General features: G+C 41.5%; 1 protein-coding gene across 2 annotated transcripts in view; it reads left to right on the top strand.

The window, feature by feature from the left end:
• Positions 1-25,664, top strand: part of PIP4K2A (phosphatidylinositol-5-phosphate 4-kinase type 2 alpha) — a 190,160-nt gene that overhangs the window by 140,218 nt on the left and 24,278 nt on the right. The window contains exons 4-6 of one of the 2 annotated variants that reach the window (XM_036880919.2): positions 8,238-8,390; positions 19,144-19,290; positions 24,513-24,551. In XM_036880919.2, the coding sequence (XP_036736814.1) occupies positions 8,238-8,390; positions 19,144-19,290; positions 24,513-24,551 (339 nt within the window). The remainder of the gene's footprint in view (positions 1-8,237; positions 8,391-19,143; positions 19,291-24,512; positions 24,552-25,664) is intronic. The other variant, XM_057498282.1, reaches the window with a different exon arrangement.

Raw genomic sequence — 25,664 nt, 5'->3', positions numbered from 1 at the left:
CAGCAGCAATTCACCGGAGAATTCCGCTTTATTAGGGAAAGGTGCTGGGTTATATAGGAAGGGGCATGGGGTGATTGTGGTGTCACTTCTACGGGGCTGGTGGCTATTGGCTAGGTGCTGGGATTAGGGGGACGAGGGGTGATTGGGCTTCAGGTGGCACCGGCGGGAACTGAGGACCCAGAAGAGAAGCAGGAAGTTCGCCATCTTATGGGTGGGGGCCCTTCATTACTGAGTGCTGTCAAAAATAACCTGTGAAAGTGTATGGCAAGTATGTGGCTCTCAATTTTCACTGGGTACAAACCAGAGGCTTGGCCAAGGTTGGAAAAAAGGGAATCAAGTACAAATGGGAAGAACTTTTTAACTTATCAACTTACAGAATAATTTGTTAATACTGATCTGCATCTCTAAATATCTTCTAAGGTGAAATTTGCTGTTTATAATAATCGGTACCATTTATTGAATGCTGCTATATTCCAGGCACTATTATAAAAATTTCCTAGTATCCAACTCCCAAGCAAGCATCATCATCATTAACTGTCTGCAAACGTAGAATGAGATACAAAAAACTTAAATAACTTGCCCAAAGTCCCAGTGTCTTCTAAAGCTCCATGTCGGATACCATGTTTCACTGTGTGTCTTCTGGCTTCACCTTAGTATTATTTGGAATGAAAGACCATCAGGCCTCTGCTTATGGCAAAGTGAGCCTGAGAAAATATGAATGAACTAAATAAAATGTGAATGAACTAAACAGATGTTTTGATGTCCAGAGCCTTCTGGTAGGTATGTACTTAGTGGGTTTATGGATGTATTCTCCTCTCATGGTTTCTGGACTTGGGTGGTCTAACTAGGACCTTTCAAAAGATCAGTGGAAGATTTGTTGCACTGAATGCCCTGGATTGCTTTTCTATTGTTTTGTGACTTTGACCCCAAGTATCCACAGAACACTTGGTTTTGCACATTTGCACAGTTGAACTGAGAGGTTCAGAATCCCAGATTTTCAATTTAAAAAAATGTCCCTTTGTTATGGAACACATAACACATAAGTCTAAGCTTTGTCCATGACAAAGAATTTGTTCTCCAATGAGAGTAGATCTCTCCAAAACTCTGGGTAGATTTATTGGGTGATTTTATCTGGTAGCTTTCTCAAAAGGACAAATAGGTAAAGGTTCCTGAGTGAAAATTTTACTTTGAAAATGGGAATTATCTTGACAGTGATAACTAAACCAACTCTGAAGGTGTGGTTTTTGGGGCCTTTCTGTGAATCAGATCTTCATCTCAGACTGGGTCTTTTAATTTTGGTGATTAAGATAAGAAATAATTTTTTAAAAATATGCCTTCAGCTAGACCTTTTTTCCATGCATATCTTGTCCTAACTTATAAATTCTGTCTTAACTCCATTTTCTTTTTGTTTTTTTCTTTCCAGTTTAGTATTGTGGAGAGTAACCACAAACTCAGCATTCTCAGTGTAAAAGACTATGCCTTTCAGCCTTGTCATTCTTTGCCACAAAAGCCCATTCAGTTTTAAGCTGGGAAAGGCAGAGGATGGGACAGTCTTCTCAAGAAAACCCATCATCAAAAGAGAATGAAAACCCCCTGCAATTCTCAGAACACATGAATTAATTAAAACAGACGTGCTTAACTGTGCCGTGTGTTCAGAATGTGATGAAGTCTTAGGATTGACATTGTCAACACGGTCCAGTGGGGAACCCTAAGTGCTAGGCATCTTTCTGCCCTGTCTTTGTATCACGCAAATGGTCTGACTCTCAGCCCAGGGTTCTACCACACAGTTTTCCTCTCCTACAGCCTAGCGCCTCAAACTCACATCCGTCTCAGCTCCAGCCTCTTGAGAGGATGGCTCCTACTCTTACCCCCTCAGTTAAAGTGCAGTAATGGACAGTCCTCAAATGAGTCAAGATAGATTTGTACACATATGAATAAAAGCATAAATTAAGGACTCTGGGCTGCATTAGCACTGAGGCTGTTAACTGGTGATTTAATTTTGCATGGCAAACTGAAGCTATAAAGATGGGTTTGGGTTTGTGCCAGCTCATGCACGCTTTAAATTGGGCTGAGAAGGTATCTGTCACCATGGAAAAATCTGTAGCAGTGATCCCCTTGCAATGCCCACCAGACCCTTGAACCAAGGGAGGCAGCAATGGTGGGAGGGATGGAGGCTGACCGCTGTGGGCAAGGCCCCTGTGAGTCCCTCCAGATGTTAAAGAACTGAAACACACAAGTCATTTCTGCTCTGTGGGTCTCTGCTTTCTTCTCTGTAAAATTGAGTAGTTGGAAAATTAGATGGTTGGAAGATTTGATGGTTGATTATGAGATTTATTTATTCATAGAGGGACCCTTTGGAGGCTCCTGAAGGTCAGTCCCAAGATGTGTTTCTCTCAGGCCCTTCTCTTGGCCTCCCTGATCTGTCTGAGAACCTGTATGGTACTCTGGTTCATTTTTCTCTGTGACAGCATGGCACACTGAGGAGTGTCAGTACTCTGTTGGGCTAGACGGCAGGCTGTTTTTAGGCTGCTCAGTGACTACTTTCAGTACCGAGCCATGACCTGCTTCCCTTAGCATGTTTTCTGGTTCTTGCCTAAGTTGTCCTGCATACATCTGGAGTCTGCAAAGTGTTATTTTCATGCTGTGCTAGGAATTACTATCATCTTCTCTTTAATCTTGGCCCAGGTGTCCGAGATCATTTGGCCCCTGCTGCAGTAATGGCTGTCCCCTCCTCTGACTGCACTGCTGGAGCGGGGCACACCGACGCACCCTCCAAGGCCTGACCCCAGCACATCCTAGCGGGGTGTGCCGCCTCTTAGAGCAAATACACATTTAGAGTTATAAAAGGTTTCAGGAAGAGATCTAACTCTGTTTACTCTCTCTCCTTATTCTCCATCACTTTACAGACCCAGAAACTTGAGGCCCAGAGAGGCTAAATGACATATGCAAGGGTTGATGAGTGGCAGAGCATGTTCTAGATCCCAGACCAGCACGCTGCTATCACATGGTGCTGCCTTTACACACACACACACACACATGCACACACACTTTCACCTTGTTTCACAGGCTACAAAAAAGTCTTTGATTATGAAGTTCAGTAAGGGCAAAAGTTTAGTCTTATCTTTGTAAATTGCTCTTTTTGGTTACTTCAGAGGAAGCTTCAGGTAGGAGCCTTAGGCATATTACTCAACTCCATTGTACTGTTTCATTATTTTCAAGTGGGAAAATGCACCTGGCTTTTCCTGCCTCTCAGGATTGCTGTGAAAATAAATATGAAATAATGAGTTGGATTTTTCCAGGCCTCAAGATTGTCCCAAAGGATCGTGTTTTACATGTAAAATTGTGTTTACTCTTCTGATTTCCTGCTGATCTAAGGCTTTCAATAAATTTGATTCATATTATTTTAATGTTATAATAACCATAAAAGGTACATTCTAAATTTTGGCAGTGTCTGTCCCTAACTTCACTAAGTGCAAACTAAGAACCTTAAAAAAAATGTCCCTACACACACTGGAAATAGATATTGTCAGGACTGCTCGTGTCATCATTGAACAATTGAGTTGAGAAACAATCAAGATTAGAATTTATAAGGTGGTTTATCCCAGGATTAAGACATGACCAATATCCTAAAGCAAAATCTGTAGGAAATTATTATCAATTTCTTTGAAAGTAAAGGGAAAGGCAAAGAATTTGACAGGAGGTAGTGTCCGAGCTATGGAGTTAAACTGCATTATTTGACTATGCATTTCTAGCCCTTTATAAACCTATTCGTTGCTTTATGCATAGTATTACTAAACATTTCTTTAATGAACTAATACAGTGAATGCAGTTAATTCTTGTTGTTTACTATAAAGTTTCCCATTTTAACCAAACCAGAGTTGGACGTAGGATAATGAAAAGGTGTCCATGTAGACAAGTGAGGAATCATGACACACTAAATGGACGAGGCCCCACACACTGCGCCAGACAGAGCACATCGGAGCCTCAGTTCAGTAGGCTCAGATCCTCACATGCGGTCCGCAGACCCACTGTATAGGCAGCACCTGCCTCTTCAAGTGGCCCACCCACACCTGCAGGATCATAATCTGCATTTTGACATGATCCTCAGGTGATTCAGTTGCTCATTAAAGTTTGAGAAGCGCTGGCTTTGTAGTTTTCAATTTTATTTTATCCCATTGGTCCAGGATGGAACATTACACTTTTATACCCAATATGCCTAAGAAAGTGATCTGTGAATATGATGTTGTAATTCTGGCCTTTGCTGAATACAGGTGTCTTTAATTATACCCACCCTCCCCCCAAGAAAAGAAAGATTTTTCATTTGCAGTAACTTGTTTCAGATTAATGTTTGGGAGGAAAAGGTGAGACTATTAGCCAATAGCAAGGATTGCTTTTTTTTGCTAGTGTTTAAAACTCTAAAACCAGGGGCATTTGCTTTGGTTTTCTTTTTATTCTTGGTTGGAGGTAGTGAAAAGGAGTTTGCTTGTTCGTTCGTTTGTTTGTTTGTTTGTTTTTGAGAAGAAAAAAGAAATGTAATTGAGAATTGAACTCTTGCTAATATAGCCATTTTCATCCTGAAAATCATTTTTATCATTCTCAGTCTATCTAATGAATTTCAGTTGTCTTAAGAAGAATGTATTAACATGCATGGGGGGGTAGGAGAAAAGGGAGGGCTGTACAACACAGAGAAGGCAAGTAGTGATTCTACAACACTTTGCTATGCTGATGGACAGTGACTGTAAAGGGGTTTATAGGGGAGACCTGGTATAGGGGAGAGCCTAGTAAACATAATATTCGTCATGTAAGTGTAGATTAGTGATACCAAAAACAAAACAAAACAAAACAAACAAACAAAAAAGGGCAGTTCCTGTGTGGTAACCTCCAATGAGTTCTACACAAGGGTATAAAGGGCATATAAAAGTGTAGGCAAAGGGTCTGTTTGTGTTTATACAGAGGATCAAAGCCTAATTGGGCTACCCCAAAAATGAACTAAGATACGATATGAAAGAGAACTTCCAACAGCAGCACTCTCTGGAAGACTCATGCCAGAAGATGATCATCAAAAACCCCAACAAAGATCCACGCACTGCTACAGCTGTAGATGCACTCATCCCACCGGTTCCTGGACTTGCCATGGGAATGAAGGAGATATCTAAGCTGGCCTGTGCATACAGTAAAACAACAAAGTTGACTGGATCTATACTGTTGGAACTCAACCAAGAATTAGGAGAAGTACAAATTGTAGCACTCCAAAGTCTTACAACTACAGACTATTTACTGTTAAAAGAACATATGGCATGTGAACAGTCCCCAGGAATGGGTTGTTTTAATTTGTCTGATTTCTCTCAGACTGTTCAAGTTCAGTTGGACAATATCCACCATATCATAGATAAGTTTTCACAAATGCCTAAGGTGCCTAACTGGTTTTCTTGGTTTCACTGGAGATGGCTGGTAATTACAGGTATGCTTTGGTTATGTAACTATACTCCTATTATGTTAATGTGTGTGCGCAATTTAAGTAGTAGCTTAAAACCTATACATGCTGAAGTTACTCTACAAGAAGATATGTCAAAGAAATAATCAATCTTCCCATGTTGTCTTCCGCCTGCTACTTCTGTAGCTTTTCTTCTTCCTACCTAATTACAACCCTTAAATAGAATTCGTGCCTCATATCAAATTTACCGAGTATCATAATTCTTCCAAGTGATAAAGATACCTCAAGACAAATGCTGGGCATAGAAGCCACAGGGCATAAATATGCAAAGAAGTAAAAAGCTAACCTTTTCAAACAATAAGGCTTCTCTCTCACTTACCAACTTTACATTTCCCTGTATGGCCCCGGAAGATGACTAGTTAGCCAGAGACGGGTAAGATTCCTCAAGGGAGGAACAACCTAAGACAGGCACAGTCGCAGGGGGGTCATCAGGTGAGAAATTGGGGATCAACAGAGGTGAGGCTTAGAACCTCACCCCCCCGTTCTGAGAGAAATCTTCTGCATACGTGGATGTTTTATTGCCCTGGTCTAGCTTGGATTAACACATAGTCTACAGGCACACACCTGATCATCTACATTTGCTCTCTTACAACACTAAACTATGTTTTCTACCTTTATCTCGTATCTACCTACCACTTCAGCATTTTATTAAAATAATAATAATAAAGAGAGAAATGTGGTATCCACATATAAATCAAGTATAAAAACCAAATGAGTATTCATATTTGAACTGACTGTTTATAGTTCATAATGCATGAGCAAAACCGAAAGTTTCTGTGATGACAGCCCTTGTACTGTTCACTATGTAACTTATTCATTATGTAAGAATTTGTTCTCCATGTAAGAACTAGTTTGTTATGCCTCAGAAGATTGGAGACTGACGAAAATTAGGCTTGGGGTGGATTAATGATTGTGCATTGAGCATTGACTCCCCTATACAGAATTTTATTGTCGTTAACAACCATTTGATCAATAAATATGAGAGATGCCCTCACAAAAAAAAAAAAAAAAAAAAAAAAGGACAGACTTCCAATGGTAAAATAAATAAGTAACCGGGATGTAATGTATAGCATAAGGAATATAGTCAAGATATTGCAACAGCTTGGTAGGGTGATAGCTGGAACCTAGAATTATGTATATAAATGTTTTATCACTGTGTTGTACACTTGCAACTAATGTAATGTAATACTGTGCGTCAACTACCCTTCAATAAAAAATAATTATCTAAAAAAAATAAATAAATAAAATGATTGGCAGAAAAAAAAAAAGAAGAATGTAACAGTGCCAAATCCACAGTCAGTGGGAGTTACACTGATTTTTTTCCCCTTCTCTCCAGTTTTTAATAAGCTAAGGAAAGCGAATTCAGTTAATTGGCAGTATTGGCTCTGCACTTGACAGGTGTGCCTGCTTGCATTCAGATCAAGATGTGCTGTCTGCACCATGCGGTGGTGCCAGGGCCCATCCTCTGTGGTGAGAATGCGTTCACGGGCCACTCCCCTCACCACACAGAGGACCTGCACAGCTACTGTGCCTACAGTGTGGTTACACTTCACATGGCTGAGTCCTGTTGGAGTTCATCTAGAAAGGAATGAAAAGATCAAGAGACTTGAATATACTAGACAGAAAGGGAACTCTCTTATTGAAAATCCACGAGGCAGGGATATCACCTGCCTCCCTAAAGACATCTGTGTCCCCTTACTAGACAGTGTTGGGTTCACTGGAGCCTTTAAATGCCTACTTGTAGAGAAAGTTGCAAGGGAAAGTGTCCTCTTTGCCTTTGAAACCCTCAGACACAACCCAGTGGGGCCAGGCAGGGAAGACGTCAGTTAGCAGAGTGAAGACCAGACTTCCCAGAGCTCAGGGCTGGCTCATCTCAGTGTCTGCATGACCAGCATAAGATGGTTGGTGAGGAGGGAGGGCTTCCTCCAGGCACTAAGAAAATAGGGCATTCAAACAGAAGAGCCACATGTGGGAAACAGTATACTGACCTAGCTAGGGTGTTAGTGGCATGGGCCGGGTGTTGGAATGAAATGGTGCTAGAAAAGCCCCTGCTCAGCACTGCCTGTCTGCCCTCCAGGAGAGTGGTCGTTCCCAAACACGGCTGAAGCGGGGTAGAGGATGAACTAAATCAGAATCTTCCGAGGAGCTGTTTTAGAATACACCTGCCCACACAGATCCCAAGGCACACCGCAGACGGCATCATTTACTACTTGAGTAGTTTGCAGTTGGGAACTTGGGTTCTGAGCCAGCAACACTGTTCATGGAATTGTAGCTCTTGCCATTCCTAGCTGTGTGACCTTTGCGCAATTATTAAACCTTTCTGCTCCTCATCTCCACATCTGTCAAATGATGATGGTATTAATAATAGTAACTTCTGGGGCTATTATCAGAACTGGAAGAAATACTGTGTGCCTCACTCTTGGCAGAGTGTAAGGAAACACTCAGTAAGTGTAAAATTTTCTTTGATGACTGGAACCACACTTCATTCAGAAGATTTGCGTTCTTGTCCAACATAGGCTTTAAGGACATTAGAATCACAGTGTATACCCAAGCTGTTTTAATTTCATTTGAAAGATTAATGATTTGAGTTACAGTGAATATAAAATGTTCTCATCTGATTGACCAATCTCTTACAAACACAAATGGTTTTGAAAACCTGTGATGACGACAAATTATCCAGAAATCACCAAGCCACATCTTTAACTGGTTCTCTTTCCTCCAACTGCCTTATCCCAACCGGAAGAATTCCCTGACAAGGAGCGCACCCGTCCCCAATGACTCCCAGGCTCGCAGCGGAGCGCGCTTCCACACTTCCTACGACAAAAGATACATCATCAAGACGATCACAAGTGAAGATGTAGCTGAAATGCACAACATCCTGAAGAAATACCACCAGGTAATTTCTCTCTATCTCCACTTGAAACTCTGAGAAGGTTAACATTTGTGACAAATCATCAAGGCCAAAGATAAATATGTAGTTAGGAAATGATAAGAACACATTTGACCAAAAAAAAAGAGAACCCCTCTAGCTGGGTTTTTCTAAAGTTACTGCAGCAAGGTTACCAACAGTTAACATTTAGGAATGCTTATACTGTGAAGATCATTATTTATTTATATAACACCTTTCATCTAAATACTCTTCTGTATGATAATTTCAATGATTACCTTTCTGAATTTAAATCACTCAATTTAAGATTTGACAACATTTCAGGTTTTTGCCCATGCCACAAGTTTGGTATTGACCTCTGAGTATTTATCTGTTTATACCTCCAGCTCCTATCCTGCTTTCTCTGGTCTTCTCCTGTCCTGGCCCACCCCCTACTGACATTCCACTGCTGAGAAAATTCTCTGTTTTTAGGGAATGGATATTTGTGTACTCTCTACTTTATGCCTGGGCCCTTTAAAAAGGATTCTCAAATGGTTGAAACAATTGTATTATTAAATATCAGCCTCTCAAAAGTGACTAATTTGAAGGCAGCTCTCCTTTAGATTTGTGAGCTCTGAGATGTCTGTTGAAAAGTCAGCTTCCCTACTTTTTGGTCACGCTTTATGCTCTTAACATCATGGATTATTTCTTGGCAGTTACTTATTCTTTCAATCTTTGTAAATGTGATTAGTTGCATTTTGCTTGCAGTGAAGTATATAAAAAATCTTGGAGCTATATTCTGTTTCTGGAAACTTGGGACTGCTCCTGATTTGTTTTCTAAAAACGTTAGCCTTTAAATTCATTCAACATCTAATAAATCTTTTATACCATCTATTCTTCTTAAAATTTGTTCTTCAGTGCTTGTGCTATTGCCCTATTACAAAGGACATTTTAAAGTGCCAGAATAGGTCCCTGATAGTGAAAACCCATTAAGGCATGGCTTCTGATGAACTAAATTACAGGATGCAGCTTTTAACTGTGTACCTTTTAAACTGTCTACTGTTGTTTTTTTTTCCCCTCTGGAACTTATTGCTATACTTAATCATTCTTTTTATTCTTTCTTTAAATGGTCTCAGAACATTCAGAGGAAAGTAATACCTCAGTGGCTGATGAAAACATGTTATATTTTGATACATGGCTATGATACCATTCTAATAAAATGTGACACCCATTTCAGATATCAACTTCTTGATGACAATTTTGAGTTCAGAATTTTTTAACTTAATAGGTATCACAGTTTAAACTTTTCTCTGGGGTAGTTACTGTAACCTAGCCTGCAGAGTTGACATATCATCAATATTACATAAAATACATTGGGGATCAAAATAAGTATATTGACATGCTGCATGGGCTTTCATGGTGCTAAAGATTTCCTTTCATTCCACTCGTACAAAATAGTTATTTTATTTGTTCTTTATCCAGAGAAGTCTCATTTATCCAAGATCTATATTTCTTTTTCTTCTTAGAAATAGTATTTTAAATATAATTTAAAGGGTCTTAATAATTGAGAATTGGCATTATTAATACAATTTATTTAAAGGACACCGAGTTGAAATACAGGAGACAGAGCTTAGCTGTTATGAACTGGTTAGTAGGCAATCTCTGAACCTCAGTTTTCTTATCTACATTTCATTCATTCATTCATTCATTTGTTCATTTATTTATTCTTCACCTAATTCAAAGAAAAACTGGCCTCCAAGAAAGCTTGAAATATAAGACAGACCAAGTGGAAAATAAAGGGAAGATAGAAAAGGGAAGGAAACGGTGAAGACACAAGATGGAATCTGGAGTGAGCCTAAAACTTCATGCTTGCTACATTGAGTGCCACTAATTTGATCCTAGCTTTCTAGCAGCCAAAATGAAAAGGGAAATAGGAGTTAGTCACTTACACAGCCACTGTACCTGAAGATAACAAATGAACCAGTTGTTCAGGAGGAATATAAGAGTTCACAGTGCTCAGATAAGACAGGGTTGTCTCTAAGGAGAGCACACATGAAATGATAAACATCACCCTTGCAGCCAACACAAACAATTTCATAGAACTTGAAAAGAAAATCGTCAGTATAAGCTGCTGAAGCCTTTCTAACATGTAATTGACATGTAGTCCACACGAATGTGCAGAGGGAGGGTGCAGTGCACACAGGCTCCCCAGTGCTGTGCCTGCTGGCTTCCTCCAGGCAGGATTTGAATGTTCTTCAAGCTGCTCTTCTTATAGGTCACTTTCAATAAAGGCATTGATGAATATTACATGATGTGGAGCTCAGCCTTGTACATCCTCAGCTGTAGCTATTCCACATGATCAGATGTGGACACCTCACCATCCGTAATCCAGAAGAGGTCCTCCCAAGCTTTCCTCTCTTCTCTACTCAGTGATGGCCCTCACAAGTGCTTGAGATGGATGTCAGACCTTTGCTGTCTACTTTAAGGAGGCCTAGACTGCTTTTAGGATTTATGTCTAGTCTTGCACATTTCTGTCTCCTGCTTCAGTGTGACTGTCAACTTTTCTTTCTTGCTCTTTGTTGCTTTTACCTCCTCATTGCCTGTGCTTCTGAACTGCCCAGTTTGGACAAGGCATGAGGCATGGTCACATCATCTATGACTGGCTTTCACAGAGGGCATCTCCTGTGGAGTGAGGTGGATGGGCTTCTTGACAGCTTTGGCTACTCAGGGGCCCTTTGACTTCTCAGTTTTCCTCTCTTTTCTTTCATCATTTGTTGTTGTTTTAATGAAGTATATCCAGAGTTGCAGCTATAGTCTGGCAGGTTGGTCACCACAAAGCCAGGCTCTGGAGAAGTGAAGTACTGCTGAATATTTGAATAAATTCTTCCTGGAATTGACTTCTGATGAGCTGACCTGAGCAGCAGTGCAGTGTGGTAGGTGGTTTAGAGCTTGGACTCCAGAGCTGGCTGTTGCCTTCAGATCTCAGCTCTGTCCTTGACCAGCTGCTAGACTCTCTACACCTGCTTCTCCATCCATAGAATTGGGATAATCCTAAGCCATTCATTTGATGATGTGCTGATTAGGGAAACTGATATTTATAACCTGCTCAGAACAGTGCCTAAGTACATAATAAGTATTATGTAAATAATACTTGAATAAGACACTTCAGTATCATTCTTATGCTCCATTTCCTACATCCCAGTGTTGAAATCTTTAACTCTTTCACTCCAGTAAGGGCCTGGTTTCTGGTAGAGCATGGCACTCTTGCAGAGTTAAGAAGACTGAAACCATAAGGAGTGAGTGTTTTCCCCCAAGCTCCAACATCTTGCCTTAATCTTTATTTGCTGCCCAGATTCTACCCAGATTTCCACTCTGTGCTAAGAAAGGACACATCAGCTCCTGGACCAATGGAAAATTTATATTAACCAGGGCAAGCTTTTATAAGTCTCTCTTTTCCTTTATTTGGTTTTCTCTTTCTTATAGTTGGGAAATAACTTAGTGTTCTGGTGTAAATACCATTTCCTTCAAATTTCTGTCAGGCTACAACAAACTCGGGTCTTACAAATGATGAGTATTAACTAATTAGCTAAACAATGTCAGTAGAGCATTCAAAACTAGGGTTGGATAGAGGGAGAAGTCAAACTGCCAGGCAGGCCCACCCAGCCCAGCCAGTGGGGGGCACTCTGCTGTCCTCCTCTCAGAAGCTCCCTTGTTGGGTCAAAGTGACGGGAAGGAGGAGCCGGAAGGAGCTGCTGACTGAATGCTGTTAACCCTGCTCCACAGCTGGGCAGCAAGGCCGTCCCAGAAGGGAATCTGAGCAGCCTGTCTCCACACAGCCCCAGCTGCCTTCCCTCATGTCCGATAGTCTGGTGAGTCACTGCTTACTCCTAGTCTCTGGAAGGCCTAAGAGCCCAGCTTAGGGAAGATGTTTTCCAGAGAGTTTTGTCTCTGCCAAAGAAGACTAACAGGGAGCACAGCATGTTTCTGTTGGACTCAGGCACCTCCCGGCTTCTCTGCTCCCCTGCCCAGCTCCACTGGCCCCTCACCTGCTCCTGGCCTGGCTCCCAGCACACCTGCTTCAACATTTGGCCTCCCAGCTCCCGTCATGGGCCACTCAGGGCCCAGCTCCTGATTGTTTGGAGGACAGGGGAGTGGTGTGGAACCCACCTTTAGGATACCAGCTACGCTGCCTGGAGGTGTGGGGTGTTTTTCTCACACAGGCCCCGGACCTCCCAGAGCTCCTCAGGGCCACGTTGGAGTAGCCATTCTGCTTTTTAATTGTAGTCAGTGAATAAATGCCATCTGTACTTATAAAAGTATACAAGGCCATTTCATCTTTAATGATGATGTTACATATGGATCTTTATTACAGATCAGCAAACAGAATTTTCATTCCAGTATTTCTACATTATCTCAATATTAATACTAGGGATGTTTGTAAACACTATAAAGAAATGTCTGTTCCTTTTAAGCCTGATTTTATTAAGTTTAAGAAAAGCAGTGAAGTTTGTGTGTGTGTGATATACGCACACACACACATATATTCGCTTAAATGATGTCATCCATACATTCTTTTTTGGCTTCAAAACTATTTAAAACCAAAATAAATTATATTAACTAACATGTAGACTATTTTCCAAAAACATCAATTCAAGTTTAGATATTTTGTTTATTAATCACTTTAAAACAAAGCAACCCTCAATTTAAGGCTTTCTCCTTTCTTTTCTTCCATGTAAAGTATATTACTGGAATGATCTATAAATATAGCCAGAGGCACAACAATGATTACAGATCATTTAACCTTCAAAAATATTAAATGAAACAAGACTTTACATTGAAGTATTAATCTGATTCTGTATTAAATTGTCACTTCAAGCTTCTAAAAAAAATGAGTGAAACATGATAATAACAGCAATTTCCAAAAGCCAGAGTCCAGGTTCAAACTACCATGCGGAGATATAAATATTTATCCAATGTAGTGCATCACTGAGAATCCTCTCTGCTTAAACCTTCAGTCAGCTGTGACTCTTTTAGTGGCATTTTATTTTGCATGAGCGGAGCAACAAATTGAGGATTCATAATACTTGTTATTCTTTTCGAGCACCTAAGAGCAAAGGAAACAGATCTTGTGGCTGTTTTATTTTGTTTTTAAAATTTTGATTGCACCATATCAATCTCATGTTATTGTGGTTCTAATAAGCCCATGGTTATACAGGAAAAAGGGAGATTTCTAAGGGAGATGATGAAAAGGTCAAATTTGGTTTTATTGATGATACCATGAAATCATTTACAAGTTGATTTTTTAAAAGAAACTGTTTGTGTTGGAAATGCAGGTTAAAGACAAAACATTGCCAGCAAATACAAGTTTCTGATGATGCTCTAGAAAAAACCAGACACCACTGCATGATAAACAACAGTACAAGGTGAAAAAACACAAAAGTGAAAAATACTTAATAAAAACAATGTTCTTAAGTGCAGAGATAATGCATAGAGTTTAACACTGAGTATATGGACACCAACCCAAAGAATAATTGTGATTATTTTAGCTCTGTGTAGTAAGCACAGTAAGAATTGAAGATGATCAAGTTCACTTCTTAAAAATTTGGGAGTTAATATTCAGTGCCTACTCAAATGAGAGCTCAGTGTCATTTTGGAACTGAAGACATTGAAAGTGGCCACTCCTGGTGTCAGACCAAGCTTCTCTGATGGGAGAGAAAGGGCTGGCTCAGGTGACCAAGAGAGTCCGGCCGGTGGGCATTGCAGGCTCAGCCGCTGGCACTGTGGTGCAGGCAGGAGTGCCTCTGGGAAAGGGCACTGAGGGGTGACCCAAAGGAATGCTCTTCAGGACAGTGCATACATGGCCCATGCTTTCATAAATCATCTCTCTTGTGTGGTGTGTGCTCTGAATCTCTGATCCACGCACAGATGGCCAGCATCACCAAGTGTTTGGTCCGTTGTGGCCTTTCTCCCTTGGGACCTCAGTGTGGCAGAGGACAGAAGTCTACCGACTCACCTGGCTTCTCAAAAGGCGTGTCTACCAGGCTGCACAGGGCACTATACCTGCTGAGCCGTGGAAATACTAATATGGCAGGGAGGGAGCCCCCTTGTCCAGTATGTCCTCTTCCAGTGGGGCAGGACTGCCTTGTGGCCACACACACACAGATACACCCAAATGCAGTGTTACTTCTTTTTGGAAAGTCAGTGTTCTATGGAGATTCTTTGAAATTGGAAGTTCCCATCATGCACTGAGAACAGAACTCATTTCTCAGAGAGCGCTTTAGGAATAACTGGGTACTCTTGGAAGTCCCCCTCCTCTGCCTCTTTCTTCCTTCCTTTCCCACCTATGCCCCACTGTCTGGGTTTTGTCTTACTGCTGGTTGAGTCATCAGCAGGCCCTCCAGTCCCAGTTTCCTGGTCTTTACATTCTAAACAAAAACCCTGTGTGCTAAGTACTATCATTACCTCCTTTCCCCAAATGCAGAGACGGTGAATAATTCGCCCAAAGTCATGCAGCTAGTGAGTGTAGGGCTGGACCAGGAGAACTGCAGACAGCATGCTGTGGCTGAGTCCTGCTAAGAGGCCAGCTAAAGCTGTGGCTGTGAATCCCCAGAGTCCTGAATGTGGGATTACCTCCAGCAGTGGGGGTACAGGGAATCCTCATAGATGTGCCCACAGTGTTAGAGTTCAGGCACAGCAATTCCTGGGTCAGGTGGTGAAGAATCTGAGAGGATTAGCATTCAGGCCTTTCTGGGTAACTCCCACCTGAAGTGACACATCATGCTAGAGTACGGGTCCCCCACAACCCTGGAGTTCAGAGACCCAGTGAGATGTTTCTGGAGAGACGTGAAACCATGTGCTTTTTTCCAGGTGCCCTTACCCAGAAATTCAGTTAATGGGTAGGATTTTCTGTTCTGCAGTTTTAACCCATGAATGCTTTCTAAACCTTTGGCACCAACTGCTGCTTGTCAAAACTGGAATCTAAAATGATAGACTTCACTATGGTTTGTGGGTTTGTGTGTATTTATGCACTCAGGAGTTTTAAGTTTATTAAATCTATATTTTTCAAGGTCTTCGTCAAAAGAGCCTCACAGGTGGGCCATGCCTTTGAGAACAAGTGCATGTAGAAACTTGCTGATGAAGTAGATCAAATTTGATGTATTTTTTAATATATAGTAATGTATTAATCTTAAAGAAAGGTAGAGTTGCTGTAGAATGTAATCTGTATGGGTGTTTTTCCCTGGAGGTAAAAGAAAAGCTTGTCAATGATTTCCTGTATAGTATTCGAAAGGTTTCTTTAACACATTCATCAACATGAATAATGGTTAGCATCTGCTCTGTTCTGTGGCGCTCTGTGGCTCCGTATGGAGATGTTGATCAAAGAGACTTCTACTGGCAAAAGTTTTAAAAGACGGAGCATAATGAGAATAATCTGAGCAGAACAGGACAAAGTGGGGTTGAGCAGCCAAACTGAAACTGGTGTTTGCCCCTCAGGACAGGGTACATGTCCTGTGGGCCTCTAAAATACCTCTGCAGAGCCTGCCTCAGAGTAGATGCCAGGGCATGTCTTTGAGTCCCTTTGGAGCACAAAGCACACAACAGTATGCTTTTGGAGCACAAAACAGTAAAGTTTCTTATCAGAGTTTTGAGTGAAAATAATTGCTGTTGCTATTACTGTCCCTTGCGAAAGGGTGAAGAGTATAGCACAGTACAGGCATACTTTGCTTTATTGTGCTTTGCTTTATTGCCCTGCACAGACAATTGCATGTTTTAGAAATTGAAGGTTTGTGGCCACCTGGGTCAAGCAAGGCTTTATTGGTGCCATTTTTCCAACAGCATTTGCTCAGTTCCTGTCTCTGTGTCATAATTTGGTAATTTTGCGGCATTTCAAACTTTTCCATTATTATTATTATATTTGTTAGGGTGATCTGCAAGCAATAATCTTTGATGTTACTATTGCAATTGTTTTGGGGCACTATGAACACCACCTATATGATGGTGAACTTTATCAGTAAAGGCAGTGTGTGTTTCTAGTGTGCTGCTGACTGGCTGCTCCCCATCTCTCTCCCTTTCCTGGGCCTCCCTATTCCCTGAGATACAGAAATGTTGAAATTAGGCCAATTAATAACCCTACAGTGGCTTCTGAGTGTTCAAAGGGAAAGAAGAATCACACCTCTCACTTGAGTCAAAAGCTAGAGATGACTAAGCTCAGTGAGGACAGCACACTGAAAGCATAGGTGGGCAGAGAGCTAGGCCTCGTACACCAAACAACTAGGCTGGAAATACAAAGGAAAACTGTTTGAAGGAAATTTATTATGTTACTCCAATGAGTATGTGAATGACAAGAAAGTAAAACAGCCTTATTGCTGATATGGACAAAAATTTTAGTCATCTGGATAGAACACTAAACCAGCCACAACATTCCCTTAAGCCAAAACCTAATCCAGAGCAAGGCCCTAACTCTCTTCAATTCTGTGAAGGCTGAGAGAGGTAGGGAGGCTACAGAAGAAAAGTTGGAAGCTAGCAGAGGTTGGTTCATGAGGTTTAAGGAAGGAAGCCACCTCCGTAGCATAAAAGTGCAAAATGAAACAGCAAGTGCTGACATAGAAGCTACAGCACGTTATCCAGAAGGTCCAGCTCAGAGAATTCATGAAAGTGGCTGCACCAGCACATTTCAGTGCAAATGAACCAGCCTTCCATTAGAAGAAGATGCCATGTAGGCATCTTTGATAGCTAGAGAAGAGAAGTCAATACCTGGCTTCAAAGCATACTGACTCTTTTGTTAGAGGCTAATATAGCTGGTGACTTTAAGCTGAAGCTAGTGCTCATTCACCATTTTGAAAAGCCTAGGATCCTTACTTAGAGTTATGCTGAATCTATAGCTGCCATAGATAGTGATTCCTCAGATAGATCTCAGCAGAGTATATTGAAAACGCCCAGAAAGAATTCAACATTTCAGGTGCCATTAAGAACATTCGAACATGGGAAGAGGTCAAAATATCAACATTAACAGGAGTTTGAAAGAAGGGGGTTCCAGACCTCATGGACTCTGAGAGGTTCAAGACTTGAGTGGAGGAAGTAACTGCAGATGTGGTGGAAACAGCAAGAGAACTGGAATTAGAAATGGAGCCTGAAGATGTGACTGAATTGCTGCAGTCTCCTGAGAAGACTTTATGGATAAGGAGTTGTATGAGCAAAATGTGGTTCCTTGACATCGAATCTACTCCTGGTGAAGTTGCTGTGAAGATTATAATGAAATGACAACTGGTGCTTCAGGGATTTTGGGTTGTACCAGGTTCTTTTACCATTCATATTCTGAATGATTACTATTGAATAATAACTTTGTGTCAGCAGCACCTCTAGTGCCCAGAAGCTCTACTCTCTGGAGCCCCCCATCCCCTGGAGTGATGGCGGGGGTTGCACGTGTGCAGCTCCAGTGCCTGCCAGAAGGAAAGGGCACTCTTTCCTGCTTCCCGGCTGTAGTGCCTGCCTCCACTGCCACAGCCAGTGGGCCAAGCGCACCAGGAGGAGCCTCTGTGCTTTGTACTTGTAGCCGCCTTAGGCGGGGCCATCCTCTTGCTGTCCTGGCACAATGGCTGTGGCAGCAGGTTTGCAAACTGGTTCTGGCCAGGAGGAAGGGACAGCAGGCTGCGTATTGCAGTGGGGGGCCTCAGCGCTGAGTTGCCAGCCAGGGGGATGGAGCACATAAAGCTCCTGAAAGCTCCCAACCTGCTGGGCTGAGTGTGCCAGGACAATTCTGTCTACCTGTCCTTTCTCCTCAGCAGCAAGCTCTGTGTAATCCCTGCCTCTTTAGGACACTTCTTGCTGTTGGGAAGTCTTTCAATGTGCCTGCCTTTCTTTTGTCCCAAAGCAGCTGGTTGTGGTACCTGTTCTCCACAAGCGGCTGGAATCGCAGTCTCTCTGAGTATTCCACCTGTCTTTGCCTTCCAACCCTTCTAATCTCTGTAGCACCATGTAATATGGGTTCATGTTCCCAGAGTAGATCTCCAGGGGTGGGTATTTAGCAGTCCTGGGGCTTCTACTCCCTCCCCACTCCATTTCTCTTCCTCCCACCAGTGAGCTGGGGTGCGGGGAGGGCTTGGGTCCTGCCAGATCATGGCTTTGCTATTTTACCCTTTTTCATGAGGTCTTCTCTCTTCCCCAGGTGTAGGCCGACTGTTGCAATCTTCTTTCTGGTCGCTCTTTCAGGATTAGTTGTATTTGCTGTATTTTCATGTTATATGTAGTTTGGGGAAGAGGTTTCTGCCTCACTTCTCATGCCACCATCTTGTTTAATCTAAGCATAACTTTTATATACACTTGGAAACCAAAAAACTATCTCACTCTATTGTGATATTTGCTTTATTGTGGTGGTCTGAAACCAAACTCACACAGTATCTCTAAGGTGTGCCTATACATGGGCATCAACTGAAGTATTTTGAAATACTATTATCTGTAATTCTCATAATAACCTTCCTTTATGGTAGGAATTTGGTGCTCATTTTCCAGAAAATGAAACTAAAATGAGAATGGTTCAGTAAGTTGCCCAAGATCCCACAGCTGGTTAGCAGAGGTGCCAGGATGTATATGCACACATCTTTCTGGCTCACAGTGCTATTATGTTCTTTGTTCTGTGCTCATGCAGTGTGGATCCCTATAGTCTTCATATGCCTAAGACCATCCAACCATCCTTCAGAGGCAAGGCAGAGCAACCCTTTTTATTTCATTAGATCAGATGTGAAGATCTTCTCATTGAATATTTTTTACTTTTTTTTCTCCTACGCAGTATATAGTGGAATGTCATGGGATCACCCTTCTTCCCCAATTCTTGGGCATGTACCGGCTTAATGTTGATGGAGTTGAAATATATGTGATTGTTACAAGAAATGTGTTCAGCCACCGCTTATCTGTATATAGGAAATACGACTTAAAGGTGAGATTAATTTTAAATACTTAAGCTTCCTCATCCACATTATGAATGTTATAGTTGATCATGCTAAATGCTTGGGAGGTGTTCAGAGCATAAAGCCACCAAGCCATTAGCAGTGCACTTACTTATTTTAAGTAAGGCTCTCTTGCTGGCTTTACCTTTTACATATTAGAGGTGTCATGGCTAATTTTATTCAACAGGTATTTATTAATGTCAGCTATGTACCAGAGAAAGTTTTTAGACACTGGGAGTAATGTGATGAACTGACAGAACAAACTTACTTTCAGGAGCTGATATTTTGGTGGGTAAAGACAGATAGTTAAAGTAGTAAATAAATCATATAGTATATTGGGAAGTATAAGTGCTATGGATAGAAATAAAGATGGGAAAGAATGGGAAGGAATACAATTTTACAGCTTTACATAGGATATCAGGGAAAGTTTCACTGAGGAGATGACATTGATGAAGACCTGAAGGAGGTCGGGAAATGAGCTGACATTCCTGGCAGAGGGAACAGACCCTGAGAGATCACTTGAAAGACAGTGGGTGAGAGGCGGCCACTGGAAATCGAGAGTGGAGTGAGGTGATCCTACTTCTATGATCACTGATTTAGAGGGAGAATGTCCATGTTAGGAAGTGGCAGACTGGGACCTGCCTCCATGGCAAATCCAATTTTGTCCTTTTTGTAAATAAAGTTTTATTGGCATACCACTGTTCCTGTTGTTTCTGTACCACGTGCAGTTGCTTTTGCACTATAATGTCAGTCGAGTAAACCACATAGACTGTTTGGACCACAAAGCCTAAAAATTTACCAACTGACCCTTTTCAGGAAAAGGATCTGAAAAATGTTCCTTTGTTCTTCATCAGTGGATCTCAGATTTTTTGATCTTAGACTCATTCACACTCTCAAAGAGGACCAAAAGCTTTTGCTTATGTAGGTTATGATTACTGAATTTACAATGTTAGACATTAAAATGAGAAAATTTTTAATGTTTATTTAATTCATTTAAAATAATAAAACCATCACATGTTGGTATATGTTTATAAAAAATAACTGTCTACCAAATCAAAAAAAGTTGTGAACTAGGTGGCATTTTTTTATAATTTTGCAAATCTGCTTAATGTCTGAATTAATGTGAGACCATTGGGATGTCCTATCTGATTCTGCTGTTTGTCTGTTGAGATGTTATTTGACTAAAGTGTATGAAGAAAATCGGACTTCACACAAATATGTAGTTGGGAAAGGGGGAGGGTGTTTTAATAACTTTTCAGAAATGTGTGGATATTCTTCTTTGATACTACACCAAAACCCGATAGGTGGTAATTTCTCAAAGCTTAGCTAGAATGTGGAATCTGAAATCATATCAGTGAACTTTTTGTGTTCTTTTATTAAAATCCATTGTTCTGTCCCCATGCACTGATCTGAACACATCATGTTTTGGCCGTTTGGGAGGAGTGTTCACTGAGTTGCTGCTCTTATAAATATTGACACATTTCATTACATAACATTAAAAAGTTACATTAATATTACCACCAGTCTCATCAGAAAAGCCGTCAAGTATTGAGAAGCTGCCAAGCTCAATGTGGTGGATACAAGTTTTCAAAAATTCTAATTTCTACTTGGAAGCTCAAATTTTACCATTGGCAACAAGTCCTGTCAGTTTTTTTCCCTGAAGTGACAGCCCACAGCGCATCCAGCACACACACTGACAGCAGCCACCACGTTCATCTTCTAACAGACACCTGCCAAATGCCCAGATCTGAATTCACATAGATTGCCAGTTCTTTCAAAAAGGAAAAAAAAAGGGACTAGTTTAGCTCATAACTCAAACCATTACAAAAATGACTGTTCTTAAACCATCCCTTCTCTATAAACAGAAGTGTTGTATGCATAGTTCCACATAAAATATTGAAAAGTGTGTGCCATGACCAAGATTCAATAAAAGTAATTTCATTGCTTCATCAAGGACATTTATATATTTTTTTCCTGTTTTATGACAAACTCTACTAGTACCATTTGGTGTTGCTCCTGGGATTATGGTAAGCTGCCAACATTTTTTACCCACCATCGTTTTTGCCATATCCATGCAAATATCAAGACAGTGTAAAAAGCAAATAAATAATAGCTCAGTACTATTGTAAAGATAGTTTTGATCTTGCAGACCTCTGAAGGGACCTTGGGACCCCAGGGTACCAACCATGCTTCGAGAACTGCTTGTCTAAGGGAGGAAGAATGGTCTAGGCTTAGCTCCTGTCCTCTGGAGTTTAGATGAACTATTAAACTTCCCAAATACAGCTGCCCCCCGAAAAACATAAGGGTTAAAGGTGCCAGATCCCCCCCACACACATATAGTCCAGATCCCACACACACAAAAAAAATCTTTAACTTTTGACTCCCTAAAAACTTTACTGATAACTTACTGTTGACTGGAAGCCTTACTGATAATACAATCAATTCACACATATTTTATATATGTATTATATACTGTATTCTTACAATAAAGTAAGCTAGAGAAAAGAAAATGTTTTATTCAAATTATCAGATCTCTAGAAACTTTTCCAATACATTTACTGAAAAAAAAAATAGGTAGACCACCGCAGTTCAAACCCATGTTGTTGAAGAGTCGGCAGTACAGCCTTGCCCTATCCTGCCTCCAACTCATAGCCATTTTTTTCCCTGCAGTTGCCCCTGCTGGAAATCCAGCCCCTTTACAGGGCTCTTGGGCTCCATCTCTGCCAAGAAGCCTTTCCAGTGCTACTTAGCGTACCCTATGGAGTAACGCAGGGCTCTTCCCTGGTCTGACTGTCCCATGTCAGAAGCCAGAGTGACCTCTGAAGCTGCATGTCCTGGTGTATCACTTGTTAGCTGTGTGCAAGTTGCTGAACCTTTATGAGACCCAGTTTCTTCACCTGTGAAACAGGGTTATTTTACCTACAATTGCTGGATTGTTGTGAGGATTGAATGAGATAACATACGTTGTGTCTAGCATAATGCACAGAGTAAGGGAATAAACCAATGAAGTTTGGTTGTCTCACCCATTCCATCAGTGAGTAAGTAAGAATCTGAAAGGCAAGTGTCTCGCCCTCCCTATTTTTTATCCCCCTGACATGCCTAATGTAGTGCTTCATTCAGGTGGGCACCTAGTAGACCAACCTTGATGGAAATTATAGACTGGATATTATGATTTTAATTTGCCTTGGGCTTCATAATTTCATCTCCCTTTTTTAGCTCATAGAATAAATAAATTCATTTCGTGACAATACTTTGTGTCATGACGAAACCAGGACATCTGGCATCATGTCATGAGTCAAAGTCTTGGCCTTGACTTATAAACCTTACTTTTCTATTTTTGTTTTATTCTGAATTAATTTAAGCTTGGATGAGATTTTTCTAGCTAATGACCTTCATTTACATATAGATGAAGCTTCTCTCCTAGGGAGAATCAGAAGCAGGGCAAATGATATTTATTATAGGAGGGAAAACCCACAGACCCAAAACTTGGTTAAAGATGCAAAGCAGAATAAATAGTTTCTTACTCTGCCCAGCATCATGGGCAATGCTGACATGTTACAAATACCACCCCCCACCTTTTTTTTTTTTTTTAATTTAGGAGCATTTTTTTGTTAGAGATCAGTGTCCAAAGACAGGTATTTGTGGTCCATAGTCAAGAATCCCTAAAGGAAGGAAAATAGACCATTGCAAGTGATAGCTGCTGGGTTCAGTGTGCAGAGGGTACGCGCTGTGGTGCTGGACCCACGACCACAGGTTTTCCTTTGTGAACAGTCCCATCTTCATTTAGTGGATCACCTGCGTGCTCTCTGACACATCCTCAAGAAAGGTTGAGCATTTTCCCTGGGCTGGCAGCAGGGCCTCTTGAATCTAGACCTGGGAATGCTGAGCACCAGGCAGATGAGATTTGAGTGGAGGAAACTCTAGCCTGATGTGGCTCCTTCCCTAAGGAGGTGAGGCATCTCCTCGTCTTAGTCTCCTCTGTGAGTTACAGGCTACACACATCCTGATCAATGCCTGAGCTGCTTAAATGAAAGATGGTCATAGAGTAAGAATTTTGATTTATTTAAGAAGAGACTATCTAAAAGCTCCTTTAACTTTTCCTGAGTCACATATAAGCGCTCTTAATGATTGGCTAATGCTAGTATTCCAGGGCAATAAATATCTATTAAGAGGTGGTCAGGTAAACACATGGCGCCACTGACCCAGTCGTGGTCTGGCTGTCCATTGCGAGAGAGGACGGGAGAGCAGTGGATTGGTTGTGGCCTTTGTCCAGCCATTTATTCAGCCAGTGCTGAGCAGTGCTGTGTGAGACACTGGTGGTCACTGAGGAGCACAAAGAATAAATAGTCATTGTATTGACATAGTTCAGAATCACTAACCATTTGTTTCTCAACTTTTCTTTTGCATTAAAATCTTCTACAAACAAAGGAAGGTTTCTTTTCTTGAACTCTACCCCAAGGCCCCCCTGTTGGCATTCGAGGGGGACTTGGGTCATCTCAGACAACCCCAGGGCTCTGAATTTTGAAATCCAGTGCAGTAGAGTAGAAATGGCTGAGATCAAGAACTGTGTTTTCTTCCACTTTACACCCCTGTTCTCAGCCTAGGGCCTGGGGAAAGGGATGCAAATATATGTGTGCTTGCCTACAAGCTCTCCAAAGTGAAGGGTCAAAGCACCTACAGGGTCTTAGTCAATCAGTGAGGGAAACAGTATTCCCCATACTCTCAGATGTGAAGAAGGCAGTCCGAGCTAGGACATGTCCACATCTGGAAGACATAATGTGGGAAAAGAGGCATTTAGTGTCCCAGTGGCCAGCTGAAGACCCACTTCACCTTTGAAGATCATGTGACCAACCATTCCTGGCAGTTGAGGCAGGAAGGAGAGCATGGTTTTGATCCTGAGTTTTAGTAAGTCATCATTCAAGGGATGGTAGTTTTTCAAATTCCCGGTGGCGGGACAAGAACCAGGGAAAAGACAGCAGAGGTGACACAGCAGGGAAAGGATTGGGGATGGGTCAACAGGAGGGGCTGCAGAGGGAGCAGCTCACGGCTGGCAAAGAGTGATCAGGGCGGGGACAGAGCTTGGTTGGGGTGAGGCTGCGCAGTGAAGTTGGTGCTTGTTTAGTTCTGCGTGTTCCCTGGAACGTTTGCATATTTTAAACATGTGAAACCAGATGCTGCTCATGTGCATGATTTCATTACATCTGTGTTGCAGGGCTCCACAGTGGCCAGAGAAGCTAGTGACAAAGAAAAGGTGAGTACCCTGATACACGCCTGCCCACAGTGCTGCAAGCAGGCTGCAAGAGTACCTCTTATTGTCACACCTTCTTTCTTGTTCCCCACCACTGGTTCTTCCCCTTCCCCCTGTGCACCAGTGGGAAGCACATGGAACTGAGCAGTGTTCAGCTGCAGTTCTCTAACTCAGGTCAGTGATCCCTATGTCTCACTGAATAATAAAGCAGTTTCTAGTTCTAAGTGTGGTTGAAAGAAATGTTTCAGGTGCATCACAGTCTTGGCACACAGCCCTCTGTGCGGTAACATACAGTGCAGGCTGGAAGGGGCAGCTGCACAGCAGCGTCCTAACCCCACTCTACCACTGCCTAGCCAGGTATGACCTCGTGTAGTTTCTTTGCCTCTCTGAGCCCCAGTTTTCTCACCATAACATGAGGGTGTTGAGCTTCAATTCCAGGTACCCAAGACTCAAATAGGTATTTAAGTGTTAGTCCATGAGAAACTCTGAGGTTTAGTTTTATTGGGATTGTTTCTAGGAGAAATACCTGGACTGTTTAAAGATCCATGTTAACTTTTTAGGATCATAATGAGAAGCCAACCCCTGAGTAAGAATTGTGGCCATGATGACACCCACTACTCCACTTTGGTTCCTTAGTTTTTACCTTATTCCAAAAGGCAGTCTCTATTCTCTGTCTTCACAAATAAAACCGTAAATATTGTCAAAACAACCACTGCTAAAATGAACCTCAGCTAAGAAGTATTTGAGAAAGGCTAAAAATACTTATATTCTACATTGTAGCTTTTTACAAGTGAAATCAATGATTTGCAGGAATATTATTTTCCTTGCTGTCATTGTGTGACCATATTCTCTGCAACATAATTGTCATGGTGCAGAGTACAGTTTTCATAGAGAATCTCCATTGACCTGGCTTAATTAGTAATCGAAATTGTTGGTTCTCCTTTCATTTGAGTCATAATTGTTTTAATTTCCTATACTTCTAACTTGTTGATGACAAGTTTTAAAATTGTCAAATATTTAGTGACATGGGTACAGACAAGTTCCATCCCTTCCATTTCAGCTTGGCACATAATTAATGTGATTCGTATTAGCATAATAATGCAGATAGAACTGAAG

The sequence above is a fragment of the Manis pentadactyla genome, chromosome 3, assembly GCF_030020395.1.
Source record: "Manis pentadactyla isolate mManPen7 chromosome 3, mManPen7.hap1, whole genome shotgun sequence".
NCBI classification, from domain to species: Eukaryota; Metazoa; Chordata; class Mammalia; order Pholidota; family Manidae; genus Manis; species Manis pentadactyla.
This window is presented reverse-complemented; position numbering and strand designations above follow the sequence as displayed.